This window comes from Phragmites australis, chromosome 4 (genome assembly GCF_958298935.1).
Source record: "Phragmites australis chromosome 4, lpPhrAust1.1, whole genome shotgun sequence".
In the NCBI taxonomy this organism is placed as follows: Eukaryota; Viridiplantae; Streptophyta; class Magnoliopsida; order Poales; family Poaceae; genus Phragmites; species Phragmites australis.
This window is the reverse complement of record NC_084924.1, coordinates 36,907,654-36,928,876: the sequence shown is the minus strand read 5'-3', so window position 1 is coordinate 36,928,876 and position 21,223 is coordinate 36,907,654. Positions and strand designations below refer to the sequence as shown.

At 43.9% G+C, this 21,223-nt stretch overlaps 3 protein-coding genes across 9 annotated transcripts; 2 read left to right on the top strand and 1 right to left on the bottom strand.

The window, feature by feature from the left end:
* The first annotated feature begins 3,408 nt into the window (after window positions 1-3,408).
* On the top strand, window positions 3,409-6,874 carry LOC133916309 (NADH dehydrogenase [ubiquinone] 1 alpha subcomplex subunit 8-B-like). The gene is made up of 2 exons (XM_062359929.1): window positions 3,409-3,726; window positions 6,493-6,874. Exons 1-2 carry the CDS (start codon window positions 3,530-3,532, stop codon window positions 6,626-6,628), a joined length of 333 nt encoding a protein of 110 aa, XP_062215913.1. The 5' UTR covers window positions 3,409-3,529; the 3' UTR covers window positions 6,629-6,874.
* A 2,238-nt stretch (window positions 6,875-9,112) lies between these two features.
* LOC133916308 (serine/threonine-protein kinase STY46-like) lies at window positions 9,113-12,714 on the bottom strand. Of its 2 annotated transcripts, none has more exons than XM_062359927.1 (4): window positions 12,291-12,714; window positions 11,572-12,230; window positions 10,074-11,160; window positions 9,113-9,521 (listed from the first exon to the last, which is right to left on the bottom strand). In XM_062359927.1, exons 2-4 carry the CDS (start codon window positions 11,961-11,963, stop codon window positions 9,237-9,239), a joined length of 1,764 nt encoding a protein of 587 aa, XP_062215911.1. In that variant the 5' UTR covers window positions 11,964-12,230; window positions 12,291-12,714; the 3' UTR covers window positions 9,113-9,236. The 2 variants fall into 2 exon arrangements, with proteins under 2 accessions (XP_062215911.1, XP_062215912.1); XM_062359928.1 differs by having other exon boundaries at window positions 12,304-12,714.
* Window positions 12,715-15,132: 2,418 nt separating this feature from the next.
* On the top strand, window positions 15,133-19,417 carry LOC133916307 (uncharacterized). Of its 6 annotated transcripts, XR_009909477.1 has the most exons (8): window positions 15,135-16,114; window positions 16,358-16,438; window positions 16,514-16,606; window positions 16,674-16,753; window positions 16,858-16,897; window positions 17,103-17,347; window positions 18,003-18,672; window positions 18,749-19,417. XR_009909477.1 is itself a non-coding variant. In XM_062359925.1 (5 exons), exons 2-5 carry the CDS (start codon window positions 16,710-16,712, stop codon window positions 18,319-18,321), a joined length of 648 nt encoding a protein of 215 aa, XP_062215909.1. In that variant the 5' UTR covers window positions 15,133-16,606; window positions 16,674-16,709; the 3' UTR covers window positions 18,322-18,724. The 6 variants fall into 6 exon arrangements, 1 of the variants encoding a protein (XP_062215909.1); XR_009909476.1 differs by having other exon boundaries at window positions 15,134-16,438; window positions 16,682-16,753; window positions 18,749-19,416; XR_009909474.1 differs by having other exon boundaries at window positions 15,134-16,438; window positions 18,749-19,416.
* Window positions 19,418-21,223: the final 1,806 nt, after the last annotated feature.

Genomic DNA, 21,223 nt, shown 5'->3' with positions numbered 1-21,223 from the left:
ACGTTTCACCGCTTGGTGGCCGTCCTCGGTGAAGCTTGGAAGCACATGTAGAGGCAAACGGCGAAGTGGATGTCCAGTCTTGTCACCGTCAGGTACAGGAGAGAACCAATCATGCCCCTGAACTCCCACTGGTCCACTGCTTCACCATCTTCATCCAAATCAAGCACAATCAAGGTAGTTATCGGTGTCGCCAAGGGCTTCGCGTCGCTCATGTCGAACTTCTTCAGTAGCTCTTTGGTGTACTTCATCTGGTGGACGAATGTATCCTGCTTGCATTGTTTGATTTGAAGTCTAAGGAAGAAGTTGAGCTCGCTCATCATCGACATCTCAAACTCCATGCTCATAGTTTCTATAAATTTGGCCACAAGTGTATGGGAAGAGCCAAAAAGATGATATCATCCACATATATTTGAACAAATAGGAAATCTTTGCCATGCCTGAGAGTGAATAAAGTTTTATCAACTAACCACATGACATACCTATGCTCTAACAAAAAAGACTTAAGCCTATCATACCAAACCCTATGTGCTTGCTTAAGCCCATACAAAGCTTTCTGAAGCTTGTATACTCTATGTGCGTATTTGGTGTATTCAAAACCTGAAAGTTGCTTGACATAGACCTCTTCCTATATGAAACCATTTAGAAAGTACTCTTGACATCTATTTGATACAGCTTAAAATCCTGGGATGCCGCAAAAGCAAGAAGGATCCTAATGGCTTCTAGCCTAGATACAGGTGCAAAGGTCTTTTCAAAGTCTATCTTCTCTATTTGAGTGAAACCCTGAGCCACCAGTTTTGCCTTATTTCTCACTACAAACCCATACTCCTCCTATTTATTTTTGAAAACTCATTTTATGCCTATAATGTGAACATTGAGAAGTGGCTCTACAAGGACCCAAACTTGTTTCTCTCAAAGTTTTTTTTAACTCTTCATGCATGGTATTGACCGAATTTGAATCAAATAAAGCATGTCCAACATCATAGGGCTCAAAAGAAGCAAAGAATGCAGAATCAGAAAAATAAATATGAGAAGCGGACTTGGACCTAGTTACCTTCTCATCGAGATCTCCGATCATCATGTGCGAGGGATGTCACCACTGAATATGTTGAGGGGCCTCACGCCATGAGAGAACCTCCCCCTCAAACATTTCCACATAGTACGCGTGCAAACAGAATACAAAACCATTTGCATTACGAACCCAACCACTAGTACGCGTGCAAACAGAATACAGCGTTACATGGCAGGGTACAACTTATTCAATTACTAACAACATGGTACAATGAAATATTACATAAGGTTAGACAATACATTGGGATACATTGCTTCTAGTCATACTAAATTGACAATACGCTCATAAACTATAACAGCGATAGTACGATACACGTAGCATACGACACATGAATACCTTATGTGGAATATATTGGCGGTAACAAACTTAATGGTCTGCACTAGTTAAATCACCCTTCTCACGAGAGGCAATAATAACTCCTTCCCGAACTTTTGCAAAATAAAATAATCACACCAAGCAATAGATTTCACAGGGAATCAATGTCAAACATCAATGCTACAACTTTTCTAGTTTTCACAGGGAATCCCATGCTCCAACTCCCAGCCATGCCCATGCACTCAGTCCATGCACTAGCTCTTAGCCACCATAAATAGCTCCACCCTCAACCATGGATAGACCACTCATTCCTCCGCTCTCTCGACTGCAATATCTTTCTCAATACTGCCAAACCCACCTAAGAAACATTGGACGATTTTCATGCCCCAAGATGTTGAACCATCAATGTGCTTCTGTGGCGACCCTTGTAGGCTTCACGAGTCCCAAGACATCTACACCTATAGCCTACGCTTCTTCATGTGTGTCAATTACCAGTATGGCATACCTCGACATAGACCGTATGAGTACCCACCGATATAGCGACATAGATCACTCATGTGATACTTTTCATACGATTTCATACATTATCTTACTAATCTCCTCTCTTGTTTCTTTTGTCCAGTCTCTTCCACCTATTTGTGACTTCATGGAATAGCACGACATGGAGCAAAATGAGCCATAGAAGTGGTGGGTCGACATGAGCATACGGTGGAGGAGGGAAGCGTACGAACGCCGGAAGTATGAGCAACAATGGAAGGAACTACGACTGAAACATCAGAAGGATGAGCGTATGAGGAAGGCAGTGGAGTAGTGCACCATGGCTGAAGCATGCGAAGCATAGAGGGAAAGGAAGCAACAGAGGGTCCGTCACACTAAAGCGGAGGGCCCTGATGCCCTGTAAAAGAGCATCTATTGTAACCCGACCTATTTTTATTCCCTAAGGCATTTTAAGTTTAGCAGCAGCACACTATTAGCCCAGTCTTTACGCGTACCATACATACCAATGTTTTTTGTCATCATCTTTTTATGGTTAAGGTCCATTCGCGCAGTGATGATAAGCCTAATGTCTCATGTAATATTTATCACCATATGTAACCTTCGTGTTGTATTATATGATAATTGTGCTTCACAACTACTATAGTTCGACAAATTAGATTTTGTATCCTCACAACATTACTTCACTAAAAAAATTAATTCACACACTTTTACATCAGTTAAATAAAGAAATATCGTCAAAATGACATCGAACCAAAAATAAGGATAGAATGAACCACTCTATGATGTCGTTTGGACAACTATTTATGCAACTAGCATTTTTGCTGAATGAATATGTAATATTTTTCAAATTATTGTATATAAAAGTTATATTAGAAAATAACAATTATACAATACAACACGAAGGTGAGATGAGCTAGACCAAGTTCTTGCTAACTGAATGGGCAAGATGTTCATCTCTCTGGTTATTTAATGCACTAAGCACCGAGATCCATAGATTCTCGCTCATTCAACAGACGAGATTTTCAACGGACGATGATAACCTATATATATTAAAATAAATCTATATTCTTTAATATATATATATATATATATATAGGAAAACTAGTATGTACTCCTGGGTGTATGTACTCCCACCTCTCATATACCACTTTTACACATGAGTTATACTTCTTTATCAGTTTAAATATACTTCATTAGTAATTATAAGATACTACAATACAAATCCCACGAAATTTTTTATGAAATTCCATGATTTTTATCTTAATTTGCGTATATACTTCTTTTATGTATAAAAAAGAGTATATAGCAAAAATGAAAGGCTAACATTGAATTTTTTTTCATACAACTCATATTGGAGTATCTTAGAATTAGTATTAGAGTATACTAAAAATGATAAAAGAGTATAAAGTGTTTGTTTAGGTGGTATATTGCATGTGGGAGTACATACTCCTAGGAGTATAGAATAGGTGTCCTATATATATATATATATATTATATATATATATATATATATATATATATATTCGAGTGGCAGAGTCCCCTCTCCTCTCCATCTCCTCCCCTTCTCATCTGGGTCTAGCCTTCCTCCCCCACCTCCTACCCCAGATCTCCAAGGGCAGGAACTTCCGACCCTCCTACGCCCGCAGCCATGTCGGCAAGCAGCACGCCGGTGGACGCCTCGGGGGAGCCGATACCGACGTCGTCGGTGCTGATGGCGGCGTCCAAGCACATCGCAGTCCGGTGCCGCCCAGAGAACGTCGCCTTCCTCAACTGCAAGAAGAAGGACCCCAACCCGGAGAAGTGCCTCGAGAAGGGCCGCCAGGTCACGCGCTGCGTCCTCAGCCTGTGAGTTCGTGTTCCCAGCCCGCGCGCTCTCTCGCTCTCCTCCCTGCCCGCTTTCCGTCCGATCCCCCTCCTCCGATTGGACTCCGGGCTCGTGGAATGTTGCTTCTGTAGCGCTGTTCGTGAGGGTTTTGATTCGTTCGAGAAGGTGCGTTCGGTGTGGTTTATTGTGTGTCCGATTTTGTTTAATTGGAAGTGAAATGGTCTGGGTTTGTGATGTTTAGTGGGCGCTATCAGAGATAAGTTGATGATTTTGTCAGGCTTCAGCGATTAGACTGCTGAGCTTGGGATGGATCGGTAGTCGCATTTTCCTGGGTCAGGTTATGCACAGGTATAGCAGTGATGGTGCAGGTGAACAGCTAATTGGCAATGGGTATATAGAAACAGAGTGTACTCTTTGGTTATCACTTATCAGGTTGCTTTGCAAGTGGAGTGACTATGCAATCTTATGCTGAGGTTGGGATAATCAGTAGTTTTAGTGAGTGCTGAGTAGCATTTCCTGAGAAACATGTGAAGAAACTTTGCATCCTGTGCAAATATGCTATGCAGAGCTGATATGAGCGGTGATTTGGTAACTGTTGATGAAGATAGAAAGTTGTGGATTATGATCACATCATACAATGATAGAGAGTCCTGATTGCATTACACTGTTGGGAATAAATTGGTGAGGCCGAACTGTTGCATTGTTTAGCTAGCGCTTTGATAAATTGGTATTGGTGCACGCATTAGATAGTTCATTTAGGCATTACAGCCAGCTATAAAAATTGAAAAAAATGTTTCATATCTTTATTCTTTAGGTTAGCTTTATCCAAACAAGAATCACTGTCTTATTTGCAGGCTATAAATACTATGACTCTCTTAGTTGCTTCCCAATAAATCCTAAGATAGGAAGGGTACACTTACATGAAACCCATTAAGTGTCTAATTTTAGTTTTGTCTCTGTTTCTGGTCTTCTAATTTCTAACATTTATCTGTATAAAGTTGTTCTGTATAGGCCGATAGCTTTTGATTCTGCTACTCTCATTTACTACAGCAAGCTTGCATGCACCATATTTTTTGTAGCTTCTACTATATCGCATTCTCCGACCAGTATGCTTAAGTGACTGTACTATGCTTAAGTTGGTACTAGGTAGAAATACGGATACTTGTTATCCGCCATAGATCATATGTTGTGGACGCCTTTGTGGGCCAAACCTACTAGAGCAAGCGGCGCAAGAAGGCCAGCCCTGCGCCTGCAACCATAGCAGAGGCTTAGAGATAAGCCTCTCATATATCCTTTTGTTAGTTCAGATCATTAGCTTAAGCATCAAGTTAATTTAGTCAGTCAAGATTGTGTTAGTTAAGATCAGGTTGTTAGCATCTGTTTGTTAGGGCCGGCTCTATAGAATGAGACACGGTGCAGTCATTGAGATTAAGCAAGAATTACACCCTAGTTCCACCTAAACTGGCTGCTCAGAGCCTCCTTGAGAGGGCGAGTATGCTTCCATCTCTTGCTAATCCTTCCCTCAATCTACTAGCCATATCATCATATTACAGTGCAACTAACCCGAATTGGAAGCGCGAGTAGTGAGCACCAACTGCTGAAAGTTGTGTGCACAAGGCATTCTCTTCCACTCTACTTTGCTACAGAACCACTCTACTTTGTAGGTCATCCTTGTAACTGCGATCCACATTGCTTTTGAGTAAGTTGAATCGAACCAACCAGTTAGCATGATAATGTTTGCTGTTTGCAGCAAAGACTACATTTCTCCCCACTTGTTGATGTGGGTTGCATTTGTTAAATTTTTATCCACCATAGGTACTCGTTCTGCGATTAAAATGTGTGGTCAAGGCCAGAGGACTGAAATCACCATGAATATGGAATGACAAGTCCATAAATTAATCAACTGAATTTAAATATAATGTCAACAAGTGATTCAGGGAAGAAAACAAGTAACAAATTCAATATATATCCACGTCAGCCTACTGGGATGCATGCCTGCTCTGAGATATGATACAAATACAAGTTTATGACATTGGAGTGTTAGCAGCGATGATGGCGATAACACCTCTTCAATAGTAGTGCTAATGTGCATGGTTGTATCTCCCGGGATGCAAGAGGACATGTTTCTCACTAGTATCCAGTAGGGTAACATGATGTGGGATGAAGGAATCATTTTTATTTTGCCTGACTTTCTTTTGTACACTACATTGGTCAGCAATTTAGTGAGAGCAAATGAATTAAGGAAAGATGTTTGGATGTTTTGGTGTATTGCGTGAACATTCAGCCTTGCCACATGACATGTTCTATAGTACGCCACTCACTGAGGCTGACATGTGTGTCAGCAGGTCTTGGGCCCACATGTCAGCAGACATGACATGATGAAAGCAATTCGAATTGGTAACATATAAACATATTTTTTACCTCAAAAACCACCCAGGATTTTTTTTTCTATTGTTTTCTGGGTGGGGATTAGGACAGAGGGAGATCCATTAAGGGGTTGTGCGTCCTATTTTCCCTTGTAATCCTGAATTAAGTACAGATTGCTTTCCAGAGTCTTAAGTTGTTTTTTTAGTAGAGTTACATGTTGTAGGACCCTACATTTCTTTCTCTGCATTGCTTATTTGAATAATATGGTTTCCATTAAGCTTACCACTTCTGTTGAGTTGCATGTTGTAGGACCCTGCACTTCTTGCTCGACATTGTTTACTTGAGCAGTGTGGTTTCCATTAAGCTTATTACTTCTGTCCTTCCTATGCCATCTTGACTAATTCTGTTTCCATTCCCAGGTTGAAAGAACTTCACCAAAAGTGCCCCAAGGAGATGGATGCCTATGCCGGTTGCATGTATTACTACACCAACGAATTTGATTTCTGTCGTAAGGAGCAGCAAGCTTTTGAGGAAGCCTGCTCCGTATCTGAGTAGATCCTTCAGAGTTTTACTTCCAGTGATCTTCACAAATAAGGGGAAAACGCCGACAAACCATCATGATCTCCCATGTTTGTTGCCCTCATGGATTTTTTATGGGTGAACAGCACGGCCCTGAGCTATTCACCCCACTAGTCTTTCTCCCTCAAGATTTTCACCAATCAACAGAACTGTTTGAGTTGGATGCCAAACTTGAATTGACTCAGCCGTAGGCTCTAAGATGATGATGATGACTTTTCTCTCGTTGTGGTTTTACATTGCGCGGACTTGTCATTATTTCAGTCCGAGTGTGTTAACCTGCTGATCTGAACTCACCAGTTCTCAAAATAAGGCCACAGCTACACCACTATACTGCAGCACATTGCCTCAAATATCCGTGGTCTGTACCGATGACTGAGTATCATCGTCTTCTTTGTACAGAGTACAGATGATGAGGCGCTGCACCAGCCTGCCGTTTTTATAGTACGTTGGTGGTTGCAGTTGCTGCTGCCAACGCACGGGTGGAGGCATGGGCGCCAAGAAGAACGGCGTAAATGCGTTTCAGCGAGAGCTGCGTGAGGATATGATGGCCGCAGAAAATATATGATTCCAAGGTACTTCTGACTGGTGCATGAATCACCCATCACAGTTGAGCCTTTTATTGCTTCCTAATAATATCTGTAGCTTCTCCAGATCTAGCCTGTGTGACTTCCTTGGTGACTGAACCTGCCTGTCCATTTTAATTCGACAGGAAAGGAGTAAATTGGAATCATGGTAGGTTCAAGTTCAACGTCGAGGTCTGATTGGAGATTTGGATGTGGTAATTTTCGTAAGAGTTTCTCATGCAAAAAATTCGATTTCGTAGAAATCGTAATGGTTCGTGAAAACAGTTTCTCTGATACGTGAATAATCTCGTCAGAAAGAAGTGCATTGCACATGCGAACTCCCTAACACTAGAGTACTAGACCGTGTATCACGGAAGCAGAGATGGTGCGATCAATGCCCCAGTCGGGCAAGAAGTTTACGCAGAGCTGCACGTCAAGATGGACCGGACTGCCATTGCGTGGCCGCCGCGCCATCGGTCATCGGATGCCCCTGCGCCGGCCGATCCAGCTGCCCGTTCAACAACGAGCCCAGCCATCGACAGCGTCCGGCTCCATGTGAGCAAAGCGCGCCCCCTGCGCTCCGTGTCGGGACCGCCGCCCGCGCCCTGTTGTGCAGCAAGCAGCGGACGGCGTGGATCGACGCGACAAGGCGCGCCGTACGGCGCCGTTCGTGACGGGCCATCCCTCGCATCTTGGCCCCGAGCGGTCACAGTCCTGGCTCGTGGCCCTCACATCGCGGAAGAACATTTTACGAGATTCGGACTCAGGGAAACATTTCCTTTTTTTTTTTTTTCTTTTAGTTATATTTACTAGCTATTGAATCAAATCTTGTAGAGATCTTTCGATAAAAGATCTCATGTAACTTCCTTCCTCACGTCGCTGTTGCCAAACAACGGCGGTTACCTCAGCTGCCGACGCCCTGCTATTGCGCCAGGATGGTTTTTTTTTTCGCCGGCCTTGATCCACGCAGCGACCCGATCAATGGCGAAAAGCAGAAAGCATCAAGGAAGAAAGGGTTACTCCACTTTGGCCATTTTGACCGCTGTTTGGTCTGGAACGACCGTCGGTCATAGCATACTTTGGTGCTAAATTGGTCGCGGTGCACTGATTCTTTTTCGCTTGACTTTGAACATTTCGGTCTGATGGTCCGTCGAACTGAACATCTGGAATGGATTCAACAGTGAGCTCCGGTTCTTCTCTTTACACTCCTCTCCCAACATGGATTCAGCAAATTACTGTGCCTACTCTTCCCAAGTGTGGACACAGATCTACACTACACACCGTATTCAGCTGGCTGTTGAATCAACGGCGGTACAGACGAAATTACTGAGTGACAATCATTCATGCCATTGTTTTTGGCAATCAACACACGTTGTTCAAGGACTTGGGTAGGAGCCCCCAAATCGAGAGCATATCATCAGAGAAAAGAAGCATCTGATGCACATTAAGGCTGACAAAGTCGTAGGTGAGCACTGTTCCATGAAAATGAGACGCCAATGGTGGTGGCCATGGAAGCACATGGCGAGATCACAGGCACGAAGAAACAGATGTGGACACGAGGAGCTGTTGCTCAGTTCTGACCCAAATTGCCAAATCACAATCTTGAGCAGGTCAAAAAGAATCTCAGCAGATCTTGACCTGTCCCAAAGACCAGCCCCAGTAGATCCAACATTGTCTATACTACTACCATATAGCAATATGTATCCAGATGTACCAAAGCATTGGTTTTCTTGGGAGCTTTTAATAAGCACTGTGCAGTTTGTTGCAGAGGATAGGGCAAAACAAATGTCATCCACCCCCCTAGATCCTTCTATTAAATCCCCCATGTTGTTTCCTTTTCATGTCACTTTCTGTGAACCAATTCAAGATACCCAGATATTTTAGGGGAGAAGAAATGTGAGCAATGTAACAAGCCTTTGCATATATATTATATTTTCTCATATGCAGTTTCCTGCATGATTAGGCAAACAGCCAAGCCAAACTGATATATAGCATATTAGCATAAGAAAAGGAAAACAAAACTATCTGACATTCTGCCTTTGTAGGATGGATATGATCTCGGAAAACTGAGGGCGCTTCAGAGGGGAATTCTCCCAACACCTGTTCATCAGTGACCTCAAGAAATGAGGACAGTCTCTTGGGATCTCTGGCCTCAGCCCGCAGGCGGCAATTCCCACCGCTGCTTGCACCGGTGAGTATGTGGAGTACGCCTCCTCTCCGGTGACCATCTCCCAGAGCACCATTCCGTAGCTGTAAATGTTGCTCATCCAGGTCTCAGCAACGGTTTCAGGATCTCCTGCAATGATCTGTAGACATCATAGTAGTAAATTCTCAGCAAAGACAATTTGGGTATAAAATGAGGTACAGTAGAAAACTTATTTCGGGGTATTGTCGATTTTATGATTTTCTTTTATGGCCTGTCTGTTTTGTGAGTGAGTGACAAACAAGGAAGAAGAAAACAATACAAGCGCAGAATTCGTTTCTCACGGTTACAGAACTGAACTACAAAATGGACATGAAATAGTAACTGACTGGCTGATCTACTACAAGGAAACGTGAACTTGGAAAGAAAAAGCAACACTTCTTCACACTTCTCCGCCATGAACACAAAATAGTTTGATCCAACTAATGTACCTGTGAACACACCTAACTGCTACAGAGATCTTAACACAAACCTCTCCTAACTGTTAGCGTTGAATTCTGGGTCATTTCATAATCACAGATGAAGACAAGTTTAAAACGGAGCAACTACACCCAGCAAGAACCTCTAGTACGTTAGAACTGAGCATCTCACTTCCAGAAAGAGTGCTTCTGGACAACAATACGAATTTTCAGTAAATTAAGTCAAGAAAACTAACCTCTGGAGCCAGCCACCGATATCCAGACGTCTCATACTCAGTGACCTCACCAACATTATTACAAGGGGTAACAATGCCCATATCCCCAAGGCAAGCATTCCCTTGCCTGTCCAGAAGGATCTTTCGAGCATTGAGATCACGGTACGCAATGCCATAGCTGTTCATAAAGGCCAAACCATCAGCGATATCAAGAGCAATCCTAACAGTGTCTCGGAGTGACAGTCTTTTGTTTCTCTGCATAATAATATCATGAACCGATCCCCCTTCCATCATCCTAGTCACTACGCAGAGCCCATGGCTTTCATTAAAGCAAATGCCATGGAATTGGAGGATGTTCCTCTGGCCACAGCTCATCAACTGCAGCAAGTCCTGACGGATCTCGACATCGTAAGCACTTCCCATGTCACAGCCCCTCAATTTGTTGACCCAAACCTTCTTTCCTCTATATACCCCCTTGAATGAATTTGCACCAACCCAATCGATGAACTCAATCTCCTCAGAACGCAGCATCCAGCGGCCAAGCTCCTCGCCACCAGATCGAATGGTCTGCCATTCATCTACTGAGACAAAGACTGATGATTGTGGTAGGGGAGTGGGAAGCTGTGGTCTGCGAGTTGGCTCACTCTCAAGTACCTGACCATCATCTGGATCAAACATAGACTCCTCATCAAAGTTCCTTGATCCTTCTTCTTGACAACCACAAAGCCCAAATGGTAGCTTCACACCGCCACTGTTCTTCCTCTGCTTCTTTACGGCAGATTTCAGTGCAGACTCAACCCGGTTCTTGAAGAGCGCCTCATTCCCGGACTGCACAAGTATCATGACAACGCCAAGTGTCAATCCTCTCTTCTCAAAGATCTGGATCTTCTTGCAGCAGAGCACAGGGCTATCAAGTGAGCCTGACATTGACTGCCATGAAAGCGGGGCAATGCAAGCAAAAGTGAGCTGAAAAGCAGTGCCTTCATCACCACCTCCTCTGCCATGAACTTCCTCAATGTTCACTGCAGGCTGATCCTCGCCTGTCGCCTGCTCTACAAGGCGGGCATGCAAGAGGACATCTTTCATGTCAAATCCTGCCTGTGCATAGCTGCGAAATCGAAACTTCTGCTTGTCAGCAACCATTCAGAAAATTCAAGGAGAAATGCACTGCCATCTCAGCTTACATATCAAATTGTGCTTGATTTAATCATAAACACAGTAACAGTTCTTTTGCCAGTCTTGAAATTGACTGGGCAAATTTGTAATCCCTGGAAATTAAACACAAGAAGTTTTCTAAGTGGCCGCTGGATGGCTAAATACTGATGTGGACACCAACTAATCTTGGATCGCAGCAAATTTTTGCCACCCAAAAAGGCACTGGCAAGTCTGACCTCTCTATATAGTTGCAGAATTTCACCAAAAGAGGCAAAAAAAAATTGTGCTGATTAATGCCTCTTGCATTGTTGTAAATTTGGACGCTAAAAAAATGTGCAAAAGGTGGCAACTTTGTGACACTGACCTGTTGGGGAGAGCGTCGAAGTGGCGGCGGAGGTCGGCAACGAGCTTCTCCGGCAGCTGCTGGTTGACGGCGCCGCGGGAGTAGAGCTGCGCGAGGCCTCGGAGGAGGAGAGGTGGCGGCTTCTCTGCGCGCGGCGAGGGGTCGCGGGGAAGGCCGCCGCCATCCAGGTTCAGCGTGTTCTTGAACGCCGCGATGGCGCTGGCGAAGTTGCGACCCAGCCGCTGCCACTTCTTGGGCGCTGCCGGCACCGAAGTCGGCTGGCCGGCGCAGGCAGAGTCGGCGCAGGTCGGGAGGGAGTCGTCTGAGCGACTGTGGGGCTTCATGAGAACCTGCTCCACCATCTCCTCGTCGGTACTCGGCCGCCCCGACCAGCACTCCAGCGCCGCCGCCATCGTCGGAGACTTGGCTTCTTCAGCGGTTGAATCTTCGCTTCCCTCAGGAAAGATGCGAATCTTGCGGCAACCGAAGGTGGATCGTTTGAGTAGATTTCTTGTTTCTACACGGCTGAATTGATGCAAATGGAACAGAACCAAGATCTTGCTATGGTAGTTCTTGGTTCTCTAACTTCTGCTTTGGAAGATTGGGCCGAATGACCAGAGAAAAAAAGGAGGATTTTTTCTGGATTTCTTAGTTCTGAATTTACTATCTGCAGGAGAACACTGAAGGAAGAAGTGTTTACAGAATGACAAGAAAAGCAGCAATAAAGCTAGATCGAGTACCAAGAGAAACAACTTGAAAAATGTTGTTTTTTTCTGCTGATTTGTGGGGAATCTCTGGGCCAGGGAAGATATTCTTCTTTTTGAAAGATCAAAGAAGAGATTTTTCTGGTTACGATGTTTGCTCTACATAAAACTAGTCTTGCTCCGAACCTCTCAGCTCATATGGGGGAGAAAGGAAGGAGCAGACAAGGAGGAGCGGGAGGCAAAGAAAAAAATGATGCCATCTTTTGTAGTACCAGGCTACCAGCGCGCTATGAGTGAGGGCCCTCTGGACCATGGCAGGAAGGGAGAGAGATAACATGTATCATGGAGAGAGGTGGGGCTGGTGTACTGCGAATAATTTATGGAGGTGTTTGGTCTGTTCATGTGATCTTGCTGCCATGCACAGGGCACAAAAAATGAATTAAGATGCAGTGCACAAGAGCAAAAATGAACTAAGGATGCTTTGCAGCTTGCAAATGGCAGCCTTTCTTTGCATGGACCATGCACACTGCGTACACTCTGTAAGCTGGGATTTTTGGTCCAAATGTTAAATGTGAAAGCATGTAGATCCTCACAGTTTTATTGTATTTTCTTACTTCGAAGAAATTACTAGATAAGCCATTGCTTCTGCACTATTTTCTACAAAAACATTGCAACCAGTACAACTTGTGATGATACTCTTCGGAGTTCAGAGTAGCATTTCTGCAGAGGTCTTACCCTTACCGGCAGAGCAGTGACAGCAGCAAATGATACTATACTGCCAGCATGGAAATTTCGGACTACGGTAAATTCGCTTCATCTCCTGATCCTTTATGGTATCACGAGAAAGGAAAAGCCTCTCTGCCGCAGCGGCTGTACATTGCCATTTGACCTTTTTCCGCTGCAGCTGGCGCTGCTGCCACTGCCGTTATGCCGACTTGGACGCTGCGTGAACCAAAATTTTCTGTGTCTTTTTTTTTCTCATTCACTCTCCGGGAGTAGCGTATAGACTGTAAATTGCAGCACGACGTGACACGATTGCTCAGTATCGTGGTATGCTTGTCTGCAGATCTTGGAACGAATGAGAAGGGTCACATTGCTTGGAACCGGAAGAATAAAATCATGTCACATACAGTAAGGCCTATGTCGCTACGTCATTTTGCTGCTTATGGAAAGCTCTGGCTGGGAACCCTAAATTATGGAGAGCTATACCACCAGAAATTTCGCATGGAGGGGGAGAGCTACTATTATAGACTAGTCAGCATGCCCCGCAGGCATGGGATCAGCAGCAAGATTCCGTGTCCAATACCTGCGAAAATGCCAATTGCAAAGCTCTGTCATCTTAGCTCCAAGGAATCGTTTTAATACTGAACTCAAATTAGGATGAAACCATACAAACTTATGGTCAATCAGGCATGCTGATGGGGTACCAGATACATCGGACTTGGATCAAGGGGCTACAGTGTCTGCATTTATGCTGGTGGTGTTTGGCCCTTTAGACCATGTCAAATTATATTTTCTTCATTTCGTTATCTTTCTGAGAATCCTGTTTTGAAGAAAATAATTGAAGAATTCATTCGATAGAAACTGTAAAGAGAAATCGTTAAAATACTAAATAAAAAAATACTTTTGTAAAAAAAATTTAGTTGTAAGAAAAATCATTGGAGATACTCTTAGGGAGACTCAATGGATTGACGTTCCACGATATGACCACGCTTGTGATAAGGAGCATTTCCCTTCACCTGTCCATTCGCTGCCGCGACACTGTTCCCAGCTGCCACTTGTCTCCGTGCTCTCATCTCACCAGAAACATGTGTCCCGGGCTCCCGGCCCCAACCGAACCATCAGATGTTGTTTGCTCTGCCTGCCCCGCCCAGTCGCGATCTATCTGGAATTTGGCTACCATGCATGTCGGCCTAAGATCACTAATGGAGAAGTGCTTACCAAAAAAGAAAAAAAGAAACGTTGGTGAGAGGAGTACTGATCAGTGTGGTGTTTGAGGAGTTAGCGAGCTGATTATGCCTGGTGAGGCCAGATTAGCAATTGTTTTTACCAAACCCATCATGCTAATCGGATGATGGAACGATGCCTTTTTGTGCTCTTGTGGACTGGCCCCCATCCGAACCAATCCGCCTGACGGGGTGTGAATGGCCTGTACTGAGATGCCAAATTTATCGGCCTAATTAAACCCCAGAATCCTTCTGCATGCTGAAGAGCGCGCGGTTGGTTCTTTATGCAGCAACAGTACAAGCAATAAGAACCGTACTGGATGGCCGGATCATCACACCATAGATGGTAGCGTCTCCAGACACCTCCACTGCCTGTAGAACGTACTGGCTAGTGTGATCTCCACACGCTAGCTATCATATCCAAGTAAGAAATGCAGCAGCTAGCTCGCTGCTAAACTAGCAATTAGTACTTGCGAAGACGAAAGATTTAGTTTAAGGCCGTCTCTGGTCGCGTCTGACACGCTCTTACGCCGCCAATAGAATACGTTCTCGATAGACGGAGAACGGGACGGTGTGCCTGACGTCTGTAGCTGCTCGCAACTAAGATCCCGTTAAGTAAAGCTCCGGCTTCCAGCTCCTCATCACCATATTTTAAGGTTATATAGATTATAATAAAATAGTTTAAATTACTAATTTTATTTAAAATACAAATAAAATGACTCACTCAAATACTCTTAATATACTCATAACTCTAATTTCATAAATCATATAGATTCTATAGTTTTTGCGGTCAGCTACTGTTACCTGTTCATCCTACAGTGCACATGTCTCGCCCGAGCCGTTAGATGCCATCTCAACCATCCAAGACTTTTCGCGACCCTTCCACGCACAGCCAGCTGGACGCCATTCCCCATCGATGCTTCCCGAGACCTACCTCGCCTCTCCTCCTCCTCTGCGCACCAACCCAGCTTCGAAACCTCACTACAACGCCCAGATGTCGCACCTCCCCCGCGCAGTGCCGGAGCTCAGCGCTCGAAGGCCACGCACCGCCTGCCTTCGGGAAAGATCAAGCGACCCCCCTCCCCCCCCCCCCCCGGTCCTCATCCATCCAGTAGGAGGAGCACTGTACTTCCGGTCCGGTCCAGCGGTTGAAATGACGAGATCTGACGGTGTGGCACGGGCCGGTGCTGCTAAAGGCGGGGAGAAGGACGAATCCAATGGCGGGGAGCTAATTTGGCTAGCGGGAGACGAGGAACCGGCGCCGGCCGTCGGTAGATGTCGAATCGGCGGCGGCAGGCAGGAGCTCATCCCTGGTGCGCAGCAGGAAAGGGGCGGAGAAAAAAATATAGGGCACCCCGGTCGTCTTATATACCCGTCGCTGCAAGCTCGACGCGGCGTTCCCCGCGCCTAGGCGGCCGCCCAGCGCGCGCAGCCCGCCTACGCGCGCTTAATCGCGCCTAGGACCGCCTAATCCCGTCGCCTTGGGTGTAGGCGACGCGGTCACCGGGCGCTTAGCGCGTAGGCGGGCTAGGCGGCCGCTTTTTTAAACACTGGGTGCTCATGGCCAAATTTGGCCCCGCTCAAGCTGTGGAGAGGCAGCCTCATTTGATGGCGACGAAGAGAAGCCTGATGGTAGCGGGTCTACTGTGGCTTCATTTGGTGTGTGGCGATTGTAAATCTGAGAGGATGAGGGTAGATGATGGGGGTGTCGGGAAAAGAATTTTGACAGGGAGGAGATTAGGACAATAAAATGTAAGGTTATTGTTCGTTCGTGATTTTTTATCTAGTTTTATGTTAAGAGTTGTTTAGAGAGATAGATGGGGGAGGTAGGAGGGGGTGATGTACAATCAGTCACCAATTCAGCCTTTTATACCAGAAAGATCCATTCAATATTCATGCTGTTACTCTAGCGAGGTAAATAATCTCATGGATTTTTCACTTGTTTCTGCAAGCTGCTTTTTGTAGAATGATTCAACTATTTTTTAGCCACCTCTTTCTTATGTCACAGACTGGCATTAAGAAGCTACCTGTTAGTCATTTTATGAGCAGAGTTTTGACAAAGATTACCGTATTTTTAATACTTGGTCCTTTTTTGGGGCATCCTGTTTTTGCCAGTATATCTAAATAATTTTGCCTTTTGCTTTTGCTCCTTGTAAGCCCACGATATGCATTGAGAGAAAGAAATCACTGAATCGTGATAAAGGTGCCGACCACAAATATGAGACTTCAAATACGACGGTAATATACAGTCATTCAATGTGTATATTTGAAACTAAAAACAGTTTGATGCTAACTCTTATAGTATAAGAACAGGCAGTGAACAAAACTCGTAAAGGATCAGCTGGTGTCGTGCCTTCAATGATGCTCCTGAATACATTTTAGGAAATGCATGTTTCATATACTCAGGTTCTGCTTGGCCTCTTCTTCATATTTAATATTGAGATCTGCATGCAGCCCCTTATGTTTCCATCAGTTCCTTAGGATGCACCTTTGATGACTGAAGATATGCATGAAGAAAGGCTCCATGCAGCTGAATCTTTTGGTAATGCCATTGTAAGTTCTTGAACTTGCCGTTGTATGCATGAATGATCATCTAGTAGTCTACCTAAATCATATCAAAGTCTGGAAAATTACATAGCATCCCTCTATTCCTGCAGGGTCTATCAGGTCAATTGGAAAGGGATATATTATCGTCCGGTAAGATTTTCTGGGAACAGCATGACATATTTATCAATTACATAATTGCTTGTTATTTCCATCTTCAAAACAATTATTTTACTTCATCTTATTTATGAGCAATGACTAGAGCCTCTTTCAAAGACAAAAATACTACTTTTCCTTTTTATTACTTGTATCAACTTCTTCATCTGCTACTGATTAGGAAGCTCTGCTCCATACTTAGATATGTCTGCTTTTAAAGCTGCAAACCCAGACGCTGTCTTTGAAGATTTTATTCGGTGGCATTCACCCGGTGACTGGGTGGGTGAGGACAAAGCTGATGGTAACTCAGGCTGGCCTCCCAAAGGATAGCTTTCTCAACGTATGTCTGAACATGGGAATGTGTGGCACAAAATCTGGAATGATGCTCCAGCATTGCCTGTCTCCGAACAGAAGTTTCTGCTTGATCCCGTTCAGGAAGGAGAGAAGGTAATTTGCTTGGTTACTAAGGGCCTACTTGGTTGGGCTTTTGGTTTTTCTGGCTTTTGGCTTCTGACGTTTTGCTATTGGCTTTTGCAATAAATTTTTAGCTTATCAGTATACTAAAAGCCAGAAAAGCTCGTCTCAATTGGTTTCTCAGTTTTTAGTTCATTTCCTCGTAAATCAGCTTTTCAACTTTCCAAAAGCCAGCTCATAGCTGGAATGTTTGGTTCGGCTTTTGGCTTATGAGAAGCAGAACCTTAGAAAAGACGAACCAAACAGGTCCTAAATATGTTGGAGCAGGAGTTTTTGCGTCAAAAAGTCTCTCTTCAATTGTAAATGACCAATATAATTGCTAATAGTGTGCAAGTTTATGTTACATTGATGAATAAAAAAAGAGCAATTACAAATTTATCGGCACATGTTTTTTTAGATCAAAGATGGAGTTTTGAACTACATCGGTAGGGCTGGACAAAAAGCTCGCGGCTCACGAGCTAGCTCGGCTCGTAGTCCAAACGGGCTGAGTCTGAGCCACATTGCTGGCTCATTTGTGAATTGAGTCGAGCCTTTGTTTGCTTTGCTTGCTATGCGCAGCCTTTGTTTCTTTTTTTGGGCAAATTTTCTGAGGCCATGTTCCTGATTTCTTTTTAATCTCCTATGTTAGGAATTCACAACTAAGGAAAAGGTGGGGATGCATGAGAGAGAGAGATGCTGTATCAAACCTGTTTCCTCCCCCTACTGCTAATCAGTCATGGAGGGAAGTTTTGAGCATGAGAAATCTTTTGAACGGCCATGAACCCATGCAAAGGGAAATCATATTCTCGGTCCAGGAGAGAATAAGCAATGGTCACTATTCGAGCCCAACCCCATTATGTACAGATGATGAACAAATCCAGACACATAGGATGTATATATCTGGGACATCTAATGATATTTGGGCTGCATTGTCTGACATCCTGGGATTGACCTTCACATATGTATAGGGTGCAATGGTGCAGAGATCTACCAATTTATAGGTGCATTGTTTTTTGGATGTACCGGAGCATTGTATCAGGACACAGCAACGATGAACAATACTCTGGTGGTGGCTTGCGGGTAAGCACAATGTTGACATCAAACCAAAGTATCAATTCCTCATTCATAAAACTAGTACTGGGATCTACATGAAGGCAGGGATGGATTGACGTCTTGTGGCAATCAGAAGTTTCTTGAGAGTTTACAAGCGCTGTGCCGGGAGCATTGGGTGAATTCTTTGATTTGGCTTTGGTGTGAATGGTGGACTTGCAAGTGGCAATTTACATGAAGATGATGAACTTGATACTTGTTTTACTTGTGTAAGACCATCTCCAATAGCTACCTTAAATTTTCATCCTTAAAATACTATTACAGCATCTCCTATCACTATTACAGCATCTTCTATCATCAACACTGTAGCAGTACTGCATCACTGGATACAAGATCTGTTGGAGATGAATTTCTAGTGCTACAGTGCACCGTAAAGTACTGTAGTACTGGAATTTGCAGATTTGGAGACTCCGTTGGAGATGGCCTAATGTGATACCGATGAAGATGTACTAGGAACCCATTGGTTGTCTTGTTTTCCTTGTGTAGTGTGACATGGGGCGTGGGATACCAATTTTCATCTCGGTGGCTCATTACGCGAAGACTTGTGTTCATACTTCATACAAAAGAGAGAACTCTGCCGTCCCTAGTAAATTTTGCCCATGACAAACAAACGTCTCTTCCAATTTGCCATGCCCTTGGGCCTTGGCAATGCAGATTTGTCCCTTTGAGGCTTTAAGGGACTTCCTACTGAACAAAAGAACTTCAGAATTTCTAAGCAAAATACTTTGCTCCAAACGAAGCCTCACGTTCCAGGCACAGTTTAGGGCTCCAAGCACGCGGTGGTACCACCACTCAACAATGGGAAAGCATAGCAAGTGCAGCAGCCGGCAGTCAATTGATACTCGCCTCCAAGCAAAGAGTAAAGCAGATCAGAATGTAATTAGGCGGCAAAACAACTTAGTTTGTTATCACTACCTGGGCAGGCATGGATGGATCTACAACCCCCCATAATATGTATCAATCTACAGCAGGGTTCGAAAATTCGTTGAGAACTGTTCGGTATTCGCGATATTCGGCCAATGCGCTGCAGTCCGCATTCAGAAGTCAAACAATACTTGAATTTGAATTAAGAAAATAAAAATTCTATAAAAATTAGAGACAATTCTAAAAATATCTGTGAAAAAAATTCAAAAAAAATGTTGTTTGTATTAGGAAATATGTGGTCAAACATTGAAATTTCGAAAAAAGACCAAAAATACAGAAAAGTTCAAAATGGGTCAAATGTATAGTGCAAACGACCCATTTCGGTCTAGCTCAATGGATAAGGGCAGGAGATCCTTATTCTCTTCCCTCAGTCCCCTCGCGTCGGCCAACAGCAAAAATCGCACGAACTCCACGAGCCCAGCTAGATCCACCACGGAGCTGAAGAAATCCGGTGGAGAAAGCAAAGAAGTCGGTCGGTACGAGACGTTTACCGACCGCATTGACGTGGTTTTCGTGATTTGCAGGGGGAGTCGCGAGCACCTGAATCCGAGAGATTTTTTTGCGTAATGTGGTAGATTTGGTGGAGCCGAACGATTTAGTGCTCGATGCGGTCGGTTTTAGCTCTTGTGCACTCGGTGTATTATTAATTTCTTTTTATATTGCAATGACCGCGTGTTTTTTCACAAGTCCGTAGATGCGACTGGCTATAGCTAAGATGCCAAGTATTTGAATAAGGTATATTATTTTGTCGAATTGATAACTTAGTATCGTAATTGTTGCATATTTATTTGATTGATTCGTTTATGTAGGATATAAAATCAATGGTGAATGATGTGAGAGTACAAAATATTATACAGATCATGACCGATAACAGATCTAACTATAACAAGGCATGTCAGGTTCTCAGAAGGGAGTATCCCGCTATCATGTGGCAGCTTTATGTGGCGTATACAATAAATTTAATATTGAAATCAATTGGTGAATTTAGAGACCATAATATTGTCATTGAAAATGCAAGGTCTATACCACGATGACTTTATAACCATTCAAAGCTCCATGAAATGATGAAGACCGTGATTGGTGGAGAGTTGGTGAAATGGAATGCAACAAGGTTTGGCATAAACTATGTATTTCTTAAAAGCTTTCTACGTCAAAGGGATAGGTTCATACAATGGAGGACATCTAGTGAGCTGTAGCAGTCCTGCTATATTGTTTCTGACATTAAGAGATATACACATTCTTGCCTATCCAGCGTAACATGGTGGGACAACCTTAAAATAGTTGTCGGTTCCATTTAGTCATTGTATGCCTTCCTCTGATTTGCTGATCAAGATAAGATACTGACATTGAGTGAGGTACTCTTGAGATACAACATTATCAAGCAAGAGCTCATATTGAATAAGGAGAACAATCCACTCTGAGATTGGATGGAGACCGGCAGATCAAATGCTACCACAGAGCTTGATGAGGAGGACACATATAGTGACATACCCTTGCCAACTCACCTGGTGACAGACATCGTGAACTCACATAATTTGTAATGGTAGATTGGGGAACATACACTATCACAATGGATTGCTAAAGTGGTAGGTGACACACACACACACAAGAAAGAGGAAGAAGCAAATTACGCATCCAATGTGCACCTTCACGCCCATCCTCTATCGTTGTTCACGTGCAATTCACTTTTGAGAGTCAGGTTACGCATGCCACACAGGACCAGGACCACGGTGTCCCATCCTCACGAAGGCATGTCATACAGGGTGGCCATGATGGACCACAAGATAATGCAAGCTCTTGCAGCAACTATGGTATGAAGAGTAGTTCTGGATCATA

What these genes read in the sequence shown, in the direction of transcription:
- LOC133916309 (XM_062359929.1), top strand. Translation starts at nt 3,530, where the DNA reads ATGTCGGCAAGCAGCACGCCGGTGGACGCCTCGGGGGAGCCGATACCG. An exon ending in ACGCGCTGCGTCCTCAGCCT is followed by an intron (nt 3,727 to 6,492) that starts GTGAGTTCGTGT and finishes TTCCATTCCCAG; the next exon opens with GTTGAAAGAACTTCACCAAA.
- LOC133916308 (XM_062359927.1), bottom strand. Translation starts at nt 11,963, where the DNA reads ATGGCGGCGGCGCTGGAGTGCTGGTCGGGGCGGCCGAGTACCGACGAG. An exon ending in TTCGACGCTCTCCCCAACAG is followed by an intron (nt 11,161 to 11,571) that starts GTCAGTGTCACA and finishes TCGATTTCGCAG; the next exon opens with CTATGCACAGGCAGGATTTG. An exon ending in ATCGGTGGCTGGCTCCAGAG is followed by an intron (nt 9,522 to 10,073) that starts GTTAGTTTTCTT and finishes TGATGTCTACAG; the next exon opens with ATCATTGCAGGAGATCCTGA.
- LOC133916307 (XM_062359925.1), top strand. Translation starts at nt 16,710, where the DNA reads ATGAAGAAAGGCTCCATGCAGCTGAATCTTTTGGTAATGCCATT. An exon ending in AATCTTTTGGTAATGCCATT is followed by an intron (nt 16,754 to 16,857) that starts GTAAGTTCTTGA and finishes CTATTCCTGCAG; the next exon opens with GGTCTATCAGGTCAATTGGA. An exon ending in AAGGGATATATTATCGTCCG is followed by an intron (nt 16,898 to 17,102) that starts GTAAGATTTTCT and finishes CTCCATACTTAG; the next exon opens with ATATGTCTGCTTTTAAAGCT.